The following is an 11,879-nucleotide window of genomic DNA, read 5'->3' as shown; positions in this document are numbered from 1 at the left end:
CACCTACTAACGAATGGGTTCGTGTCAAACGAACCCGTTCAACTCTTGAGGAGCGTATCCACAAGCGCCGCGCACTGCTAGCGCAGACGAGGATCCTTGTACGGAATGCACAGGAGTTACAGAAAGGAAAGGTGGTCAAAAAGCCACCAAGATCTAAGCAAGGTTGGATGCCAAAGGTCAAATTAGCGCCTAAGGCAAAAGCATCCGAGGCTGCTCTCCGGCCTTTGTCAACTCTAGATCCCGTTCCTATTGCTCTAGCACCTCCGACTAAGCCCTATGACAGCGTGGATCTCCCCAAATCTAGAGTCTCGTTGAAGGATTGCATCGGTGCTCTACCCGAGGATCGAGGCAAAGCGCCTATTAAGGAAAGCTTGAGACCGTTGAAGGAACTTCGAGCAAACATCCAGACTGGGGGTCGTACGCAACCTCGTCAAAAGTTGCTGTTTTCATTGCTATCGAATCTATTACAACTTTAGTCGTTACAATAAACTCGAATGAAATAAAAAGTTGATCTTTTTATAAGATCTCCTTACACAATGAAAATAAAAAAAAGTTTACAACTTTATCAAACAAACGCAGAGATCGTTCATCGGTCTTCTGCTTGCGTGGGATCTTTGCCTGTCAACTTTATCAAACAAACACAGAGATCGTTCTTCGGTCTTCTGCTTGCGTTGGTGTCTTTGCCTGTGCCGGGGTTTATCCGTGGACCACCGTCGATCAGATCTGATTGCTGAAAAATTGGGCAGAGCTTCGTCTATCCGCGAAGGGATCGAGAAAACTGTAGCGCCTATCTCGATAAAAGCGAGATATTTGCTCTTCTTAGTATTACCACAACGGGATAATACTAAGGATTGGGTGCGGGTGATGTAGATCTGACGAAGAACTCTCTTGCGTTGAAGAACTAGATCTGATCTCTCCTCCTCCTCTCTTGAAATCTGTGTACTTTTAAGTCTTCAATCCGGCAGGGCTTCGCCGAGGCACCAGAATTCCAGTCCTTAAAAAATGAGGCCTAAGGCTTGTATTTATAGGCATGAGGGGTTGCGGAGCGGTTAAAACCACTCAAAGGGGAACCTTTGGGGTGTCTTGGCTTCGCCGAGACACCCTTGGGGTGTCTTGACTTGGCCGAGACACCGTAGGTGCCTCAGTTCAGCCTTGAGACGTTTTCAATGCCCGTTTGACCGTTTTTCGCTGTAACTTCTCCGTCTGAACTCGGATTTGAGTGATTCCAAATGCGTTGGAAAGCCGACAAGGAGTTCTATCAGCTCCAATGGTTGGATTATCTGTAGAATGAATGAGACACGAAGGGCATTGTTCCCTTTGTAAACATTGCGGGGCTCCCGATTAGCCCGCACCTACGTTATTCCGGAATTCTGTCAGCTCACGTAGTTCGTCGATTCACTTCAAGCGTTCACCGACGTCAATCGAACTCCTGTGAACCAGATAGTGACGTTCATCATCATTCCTTAATACTGAGCTGTTCGTAGAGACCTATAGGCAATTTTCGATGCCTACAGGGGTGCATGCAGAAAACCAGGAGCCCGTTAAGGTTTCACCCTCACAAAGGTGTGATTCCAAACGTGTGACTCCTGTAGACGCCAACAAGGCAATGTTTACTCAGAGGAAAATGTGTCAGACAGATGAACATATTATACCTGAGAATCCATGTAAGCAGCCGATAGGTTACTCCGACCGCAACGTCGATGAGTTGTACTATCAGGCTGGGGGTACGAATAAATCTCTAAAGAGAAGTACCCGGGGAGCGGACTCTCACTGTTCGTGTATCAAAATTATCAGGGCAGTATTATCAGCGTGTAGCTGCCCTAAGACCGCTCTAAAGAGGGTCTCGGTATTCGAGAGGATCTTCGATGGAACGACGAAGCCCAAATCAAGGCGTTTCCACCAAAGAGAATCGGTTGCTCGAGATGATGAATTCCCAGAAGTTACCATCAACATGGTCAATAAGGGAAAATCTCCGGTTGTTTCAAGTGGTTCCAACCCGAATTTCTCTCCAGGAAGAAGAGTCAGTTCGGGAATAACCCAACGAATATCTCAGCTTCAGCTAGAAGCCGTCGGATATAACGATTACCCGGGGATCTACGAAGGAATCCATTCCGATGACGAACTCTCGGATTCTTATTCCACACTCGCCTCCGACGATACAACGTCTAGCATAGGACAAGCTCAGGAAGTGTTCATGATCAACACCGAGCAAATAACCAAAATCATTGAGGATGCTCTAACCAAGCAGAAAGAAACATTCAAAACCGAAATGGAAATGGCTATGCAGGAGATGAGACAAATGCACGACCAACAAATCCGAGCTTTGTCGAATCAGCTAGTTGAATCCAGCCGTCGCACCCAGAACGCCGCAGTTGACAGCGATCCAGAAGCGGACGAAATCATCATGGCCGACGCACCTCCCAAAAATACTGGGTGTGGTTCAAATGCACCCCCTTCAGATAACAACGCTGGGGGTGGTTCCGCCAAAGATAATAACACTGGGGGTGGTCCCACTAAGGACAACAGTACTGGGGGTGGTCCCACCAAAGATGATAATGCTGGGGGTGGCCCCGTTATTCCTCTCAGGAATCGCCCAAGATCTGATATAGATGAGGACGAAAAGATGAAGGATCTCGAAAGCAAAATTGATGCCCTGATGTCTGCTCGAGAGGTGAAGAAGACCGGGATTCCGTGTCCTTACCCAAGAGAATGGGAATCGATTCCGTAGCCGGCGAAGTTCAACCTGATCAACTTCACGCCGTTCGACGGGAAGGGTTCCCACACTCAGCATCTGATCTATTTTAAGTCCCATTTGGGAGTGATCTCTGGCAACGAGCCTCTGATGGTTCGGTCATTTGTTGGCACCCTTCGCGGGCCCGCCTTCGATTGGTACCGCCGCCTCAAGCCTGAAAGCATCAACACCTGGGAGGACCTGGAGAGCATGTTCCTCGCTCATTTCTTCGATGATGACGCTGAAGTGTCGATCAGAACACTCTTCGATGAGAAACAAAAAGACGGAGAGTCGATGGATACCTTTATCAAACGCTTCCGCAATCAGGCAATGAACTGCAAGGATCCCATCACGGAGGAATTCGTCTTGCAGACTTGTCATAACAACTTGTCCATTAACATCTTGGACGTTATGGGAGTAGAGCCGCTCAATACCTGGAAAGAGTTAAAGGCGCGCGGAGAGCAGGCCGAACGATTCCTTAGAAGGAGGAAGGTTGAAAGATGCCAACCGATGACTAACCCTCTGAATCCGGGTCTCGTTTCCCATAATGATGGGAAGACACCTACAACAGTTGTTGACGTTAATCAGACGTCGCAACAACAGTCCCGAAGACAGCAGAATAGTTCGGATCCGAGGCTCCAAAAAGAGTACTCATTCAAGGACGAAGACGTTCCAGCCATCTTCGAGACCCTTCTTTAAAACAACAAGATCAAGCTGCCACCCATCACGAATCAGGAGGAAGCTGATAATACTGCAGATCCGAGGTACTGCGCGTACCACAGGAGGATCCTTCATCCCACCAAGGCTTGCTTTACTTTAAAGAATAGCATCCAAACCTTGGTTGAAGCCGGCGTCATAACGCTAGGATAAGCCAAATAAGAACGGCAACACTCCGATCCACTCCCTTTGCTTTCAGGTCAAACCTATAAAAGTTAGGGCCAAAGCCAAAGTCCCCTCTCGATTCCTTCCATGAACGAGAGGTCCACTTTCAAATTGAACGATCAAGCCTATAAAAGGTAAGATCGTCTCAAACCTCCCACTTCCACTGCTTCCTTGGTCAAACCTATAAAAGTTAGGGCCACAACCAGATTCTCCTCTCGATTCCTTTCATGAACGAGAGGTCCACTTTCAATTGAGCAATCAAACCTATAAAAGTTAGGATTGTCTCCAACTTCACTTAGTCAAACCTGCAGATAGTTAGGACTAAGATTGAGTTATCCCTTTCGATAAACGAAAGACTTCCATCTTTTCCTTTTTTAGCCAAACCTATAAAAGTTAGGGTCGAAATCGGAATTTCCCCTTAATAAATGAGGAACTCTTTTCTTGGATCAAGCAACCAATCCTATAAAAGTTAGGGTTACTTGAATCTTTCCGATTCTCGGAGTGGAGATCCCACTCCTAGTTTCATCTTTCCGGATTCTGGGGGTGGAGATCCCACTTCGAGTTTCCTTTCCAACTGAAGATAGAATATAAAATTCTTCCTCTTCGGTGCCGGGAGATAGAATATAAAATTCTTCCGCTTCCATTTTGGGTTCGTCTTTACCCTGAGAAAAGACACAATTCTTAACTTTAAATCCGTACATCCTATGCACGGGGAACTTTATCTCGACTCCTAAATAGAGATAAGCCTACGTCTAATACACGTTGCCGGTTTAGTCTTTCACCGATTGAAAAAGACACCAGAATCCAGTCTGGGGTATTTTATCACGAAGCCTAAGTAGGGATAGATCAACGTCTAACACGCGTTGCCGGTTAGTCTTTGACCGTAAAAAGGACAAAAGACCACATATTCAACATTGTGGCAGGGTGGTAATAACACCATAATCCGTGCCTCACACGCATGGGGAATTTTATCCCGAAGCCTAAGCAGGGATAAGCCAACGCCTAACACGTATTGCCGGTTTAGTCTTTTACCGATTGAAGAAGACACCAGAATCCGAGTCTGGGGACTTTTATCCTGAATCCTAAGTAAGGATAAGTCAACGCCTAACACGCGTTGCCGGGTAGCCTGTTCCCGTAACAATGGCGAAGTCTACGTATTCGAAGTCGTAGCATCAAGTCTAAGGGAGTTCATTCCTTTAGCACAACGTCACATTCGGAACGGATGTAGATAATCCGCTTGCTAGCCCGACTCGAACGGTAGTCGGTAAAGGCACATCAAATCCGTTGAGGGCTGAGGATTTGCCAAAAATCCTAAGCCTACGTCTAACACACGTTGCCGGGTAGTCTATTCCCGTGAGAAAGACGAAGTCTATGTTTTCAATGTCGTAGCACTAAAAGAGTTAACTCTTTTAGCACAACGTATGTGCAGAACGGATCTAAACAATCTGCATGCTAGCCCGACTCAAACGGTAGTCGGTAAAGGCTCATCAAACCCGTTGATGGCTGAGAATTTGCCAAAAATTCTATAAGTGCGAGTCATTGATGCATCAGCTCCGTTAGTTGGTCTCGTGACTCGATTATCCAACAACATTAAGATAAGATCCACAAATGCAGATGAATCAGCTTTAACAGTTGGTCCTGCAGCCCCGACACTTAGGACCATCATGCTCCAATACCTTAAGAGCTTAAACTGTGTATACTCCAGTAAATGTACGAGTATAAACTGTATCAACGTATGACAATTTAAACCCTAAGGTTAACACCGGTCAACGCGTAACCCTAGGTCAACGCCAGTCAATGCGTTGCGATCAAAAAGTCAATGTACGACGTTCGAAACCCTAGGGTCAACGTCGGTCAACGCATAACCCTAGGTCAACGCCAGTCAACGCGTTGCGATCAAAAAGTCAACTCAATGACACGAGCCAAACTCAACTCATCAGTTTTAGATTTGAGACTTCGACGACGGCCAGATGATAAACGCAGCGCCGGAAGGATTTCAGCTATTCATCAAAGCATCGAGTATGCTAAAAATCGAAGGAGTCAAGAATCGAAGCTAACTACATGTCCTTTACGCCGACTGAAGGCTGGACCAATCACATCCAAAGTATTCCAGCCTCTTCTACAAAAAAAAAACGAGTCTGGAACGCTTTGGAGGGGGTATCTGTAGGCATCAAAAATTGCCTATAGGTCTCCACGAACGGCTCAGTGTTAAGAAAAGATGATGAACGTCACTATCTAGTTTATAGAAGCTTGATTGACGTCGACAAACGCTTGAAGTGAATCGACGAACTACATGAAGCATTGGAGTTCCAGAATAACGAGGATACGAATCGATCGAGAGCCCCGCATCGCCTACAAAAGGCGCTACGCCCCTCGTGTCCCAGTTGATTCCACAGATGATCTAATAATTGGAGCTTATAGAACTCTTCGTCAGCTTTCCAACGCACTTGGAATCACTCAAATCCGAGTTCGGACGAAGAATTTACAGCGGAAGCAGACAAATAGGCACAACGGTGTGTCTCGGACCAACGAGACACCCTAAGGTGTCTCGGCTGAGGCCGAGACACCCTGGGGTGTCTCCAACGCAGAAAAGGCCCGTTATGCGGTTTTAACCACCCGAAACCTCCTGGAGCCTATAAATACAGCCCCGGGTCCTCACTTTTTTCCGATCTGGAGTTTTGAAGAGTTGGCGAAGCCCTGCCGGATTAAAGACTTAAAGTGCACAGATTTCAGAAAGGAGGAGGAGTTAGATCTGCAGCCCGATTCGTTCATTAGGATTATCCCGTTGCGGTAATCTTAAGAAGAGTGATTATCTCGCTTCTCCAAGATAAGAGCTACGGTTTCTCGATCCCTTCGCGGATAGACGAAGCTCTGCCCAATTTTTCAACAATCAGATCTGATCGACGGTAGTCCACGGATAAACCCCGACACAGGCAAAGATCCCACGCAAACAGAAGACCGATAAACGATCACTGCGTTTGTTTGATAAAGTTGTAAACTTTTTATTTTCATTGTGTAAGGAAATCTTATAAAAAGATTAACTTTTTATTTTATTCGAGTTTATTATAACGACTAAAATTGTAATAGATTCGATAACAATGGAAACATCAACTTTCACCGCAAACAGCGGCTACCTAACATCGTCGCCTCTTGCGGGACTTACCTGTGGCTCTAGCGCCCAACATCGGTGCCCCTCACCTTTGGCCCCACCACCATCAGCGTTGTTGGCGTAGGCGGCCGCGAGTTCTAGGGTTTTATTTTTATTTTTTTGTAAAAAATCCAAAAAAGGTAGAAATTTTCTAAAAATGAAAAAGTTCTGATCTCAAAAAAATTTAATAAATCCCTAATTTATTAACAAATTGCCCACCAGGTCATAAAGGTTGAGTTTTTATTATAGATGTGACATCTCAGTTGTCAAAAATTAGATTTTTTACACCAAAATTCAATTTTAATTAAAAACAAATTTTTTAATAATAAAACCTTACTTTTCTTTTCCAGGGCCAATATGGAAGAAACTTCAGACCTAATTTAAATAAATAAAAGATGCAATCATAATTAGATCTAACCCTAAATACCAATGTAAACTATGCATACGCATGAAATTAAATCTCTTGTTTAGAGAAAATACCTATCCAGATCTTATGTAGGGATTGCCATGCACCTTGATCTTCAAGCAACGATCGGGAAGCAATCACACCGAGATGGTGAAAAGCTCCCACGAATCACCCCGCGACTAACTCCGAAAATACAGAATTGAGAGAGTAGGGAAGAGATGACAATATTCTCTTTATTATTTTGTTCCTCTGTAACTTTTCTTTTTCACAATACGTTCTTATTTAAAAGGAGAAAAGGATCTAATTCTAATCCAATTAGAATTAGTCAAATATTTTATCTCTAAGATAAGATAATCCCACTTATTTGGATGCATCCTTATCCATCTATGACTAACAGGAAGCATACAATTATCTTAAAAACAGGGGGGAAACTCTAACTCTACATATTTTCATCTCCCCTACTTTTATAATGACTAGTTTTTACACACGTGCAATGCACGTGATTTAATACCATGATTAAGTATTTTTGGCAGTTTGTGCTCATTTTTTTCTTTAAACTCTTACATCCCGATTATTTTTTTATGTTTGTTTAAATGGGATACACCCAATTTAAATTTTCATGTTGATATTTGAATTGACAAAAAACAAATATAATTTAAAAATAATTTGAATTTTCATATTATTTTTGACCAATATGAAACTAAGCTTTATTTGAGAAAGTATAGCATTGCAAAGTAAAAAAAAATTAAAAAGTGTTATACAAGGAAGGTGAATATTTAAAACCAATATGGCAAAATGATTGATTTAAAGTATGTTAAAACGATGCAAAAGAGAATATGAAGTTTATTCCTAATCATTGATAGACTTCATAAAAAAATATAAATTAAAGATTAATGCTAACTCTAGTATACTTTTATATGATTAAAACATCCACATAAGAATATAAAAGTACCGAAAAAATTTCATGAAACTCCCTTCTAAAGATTCCTAATTTCACTCAAAATAATTAAACTATTCTATAAAATATTCATAAAATATTGTTTTTATTTCTTCTATTTTATTTTTTATTGAGTTAAGATCAATCCTTCTTCAGGTTTATCATTTATCATTTCTCGGACAATTCTAGAGTATTGTCTTCATCATCTACATCAATTGTGACATCAGACTAATTTTTTAATTTTTATGCTATTATCTTTCCTAGGCTCGTTAATTTTTTATCATATCATTTAACTTTACAAAGAAGTCAAATGTACTTATGATGTTCAACACAAACTGCTCAAAATATAGACTTTGATTTTTTTTCTATTTCAATGAGAATAAATATTAATTTCATATATATAAAATTCTTTGTGTTCCTAATTTATTACTTAAATAAATTAGAAGCTATCTCTTTATTTTCCTCTAAAATGAATTCTTCTGATGTGCATCCAATAAGAATTTCTGTTATTTCAATAATATTACCTTTGTTCTATCCCTGTCATTTTCTATAAAGATCTAAACTAAATACCTGCATTATTCATTACCAATTTCTCTTAGATTATAATACTAATATTTAATTTGAAGAACACAGTATGGAATTTATGAATACTTACTAATTTTTCTTATGTCTTCCATGGAGATTTTTTCTTTGATTAGGATAAAGTTATTAAATTATTTTTTAATGTAACTCATTCAGTGCTTCATTAATAGATATGTCTTATGTTAATGCCAATTCAAGTGATTCATTGACGTTTTCTGAATTTTAGATTTATTTCCATCACTTTCCCATTTGCAATGGAAATAACTCAATTCTTTTAAAGTTATCTCTAAATATTCTAATAGTTTCTCCATATGTAATTCCTTGTATTCTTTTACCCTATAAATATTATTAACGTCAAAGATTAAAGTTTCTAAATTAAAATCAATTAATGCTAAGGTATAATATTATAGTGTTTTATCATTTCTATGGATTTAAACATCTATCAATTAATGTTACGAATGTATTTTGGCTACCCCAACTTATTACTAAAATTATATGAAATTACTTTAATTTATATAGTGCCGATAATTTTTAATCTATAATATTTTTAAAAATTTTATCCATTAACCGGATGTTTTTAATCAATTCTTATTGTTTTTGTTTACCAGTATCAACTTAGACTATTCTTAGATGCTGAAAATGGATAGTAAATCCCTAAATTAGAAATTTTAATATATATATATATATATAAAATACCAAACAATTACACTTTTCTTTGCCAAGTTTTAAAATTTTAGCCCATTTTTGTGGTTTTGAACTTTGAGGGTGTGATTTATAATTTTTAAATTTTTGAAAGAGTTTTTAAAAAAATTTACTTTTAAGTTTGGTAGTTGTAAATTCTATGTTTCATGTGTTGGTGGTAATTTTTTAAATGTTAGTATATTTCTTGTAACTCTAAAATTTTGAGGGTGTCTTTTGCAATTATTAAAACTATAGATTAATTTTGAAAAATATTAAATTTCAGCGGTCTACCAATCGACGAATTTGATGTGTGCTAGTTAAAAATTTTGAAAATTTAGAGTTTTTTTTACGATTTTTAAATTTTGAAGGAGTTTTTTAAAAATTTTGAGGTTAATTTTGGCAAATTTTAATTTTTTAGGTGTCTAAGGGTAATATCTTGAATTCATCTTATTTTATTTACAAATTTTAGAATTTTAGGGTGGCTTTTTATAATTTGAACTTTTGAATGTGTTTCTATAATTTTTGAGATATTGAGGGTGTTAATTAAAAAATTTAAATTTAAATGTCAAAAATTTTAGGTGTATCATGGTAATCTCTTGAATTCATCTGTGTTGTTTGTAAGTTTTAAAATTTTAGAATTTTAATGTGCTTATTTGTAATTTAAACTTTTGATGGTGTTTCTATAATTTTTGAGACATTAAGGTGTTAACTGTAAATTTTAAATTCTTTGCAAACTGATGTTAATTTTTTAATTTCATATTTTTTATTTTAAGTTTTGAGACATTTGGATGAGTTTTATAATTTTGAACTTTTTAGGGTCTTTTCTGCAATTTTAAAATTTTTTATGGTTTTTTTACAATACTTCATGTATTATAATATGTTATCTACTTGTAATTTCTTTATCTTAACAAACTAATATCATTTTTATGTTTTATATATTTTATTAATATTTTAGTTTTTTTAAATTGTTAAGCTAAACATGGTTCACATAGGATTAGGATAAGATATGATTATGATTAGGATAGATTAAGATATAAATAAAATATTCAAAATAGTGAAGGGTAATACTGACCATTGAAAATTAAAATTTGATTATAGATAAGGTAGTTCAAACTATAAAGGAGCATATTTGTCTAAAAAAGATTTTCCGAACTCGTGCTTTTAAAGGGAGTATGATTTATCTCTCATATATACTAAAAGAAAAAAATTATGGAGACATAAAAGGGACATCTATAAATAAAAAAGCTTGGATCATTTTCTCCTCTAAGAAATAGTGAAGAGATTAATACGTTAATCATAATTGTCCATCGTTTTATTGACTTACGGTCCAGCTCGACCAAAAAACCAGAAGTGAGCGTAGTACATATTATATAGTCAGAGTAGCATTCAATTTTAGAATGAATCCCGATCGTATACCACATAATAAAAAGTAATCGTCCCTTTGTTACCTTTTAAAAGGGAGAGAATCAATATCCATGATAAAATATTGCTAAAACACAAAGATTGAGTACTTTAAACGCAAAAAAAAAAAAAAAATCGAGAGAAACTTGGGTCAAGCCTAATTCTCATGCATTTGAGTTGGTTCACCAGTTGACATGCATGCATCCTACTTCCTAGACCAGAGGGTGGGCCAGTAGGAAAGATCTTTTGTGCAACTTTTTCTTACAGGTACCTTTCTTCTTGCAAGTCCCTCTCCAAACCTCCAAAATATCTTCAACCTCTGCATCATAAACCTCAAACTCTTTCACCTCCTTTATCTCTTACACAACCCTAAAACAAGCAATGCATTCTTCAACCCTCTTTCTTCACACTGCAACCCCATCCTTCATCTCTAACCCCTCAAAATCCAATACCAAGAACACCAAGTTTCGCAATAATAACTTTTCTATACGCAAAGCTTCTACTTCTTCATCTTCTTGGATTAGTGAACTTGATTTGTATGAGCTCTTAGGAGTTGAGAGCTCATCTGATCAGTTGGAGATCAAGAAGGCATACAGAGCTCTGCAGAAGAGGTGTCATCCCGATATCGCGGGGCCCGCTGGGCATGACATGGCAATTGTGCTCAATGAGGTCTATTCTCTGCTTTCGGATCCGAACTCGCGCTCTCTTTATGATCAGGTTAGTAGTTGAGGTGGTGAATTTTGAATTACTTTGAGGCATGGCAATATTATGTGAAATTATATGATTGATTGATGATGATAACTGAGAGTTCATAATGGTTGTCTGACAATGATGTAATAGGGTACATGATATTTTATTGATTATTTCTGAAACCTCATGGTAGTTCTAAAACGTATAGAAATTCATGAATTTTGTTTCATAATAATAGTTTTTTCTGATAGTATGTGATATTTCTCTGCTAAACTTTTGAGATAGTTTTCTCTAATAAAAATAGTTTATGATAAGTTTTGTATAAACCATTTAGCGTCCTAGTTTTCGAACTAGTTGATAGTTTAGATCCATCTATGGTATCAGAGTTCTGCATCTTTCTAACTTCTAACTTCTAGCAACT

General features: G+C 38.4%; 1 protein-coding gene across 1 annotated transcript in view; it reads left to right on the top strand.

Annotated features, from left to right (window-relative positions):
- LOC109820408 overlaps nt 11,046-11,879 on the top strand; it is a 2,923-nt gene continuing 2,089 nt past the window's right edge. The window contains exon 1 of the mRNA XM_020386544.1: nt 11,046-11,485. Coding sequence (XP_020242133.1) covers nt 11,150-11,485 — 336 coding nt within the window. The 5' untranslated portion in view covers nt 11,046-11,149. The remainder of the gene's footprint in view (nt 11,486-11,879) is intronic.

The sequence above is a fragment of the Asparagus officinalis genome, chromosome 1 (assembly GCF_001876935.1).
Source record: "Asparagus officinalis chromosome 1, Aspof.V1, whole genome shotgun sequence".
NCBI lineage: Eukaryota > Viridiplantae > Streptophyta > Magnoliopsida > Asparagales > Asparagaceae > Asparagus > Asparagus officinalis.
Note: the sequence above shows the minus strand (reverse complement) of the source record. Positions and strands in the feature narration are given on the sequence as shown.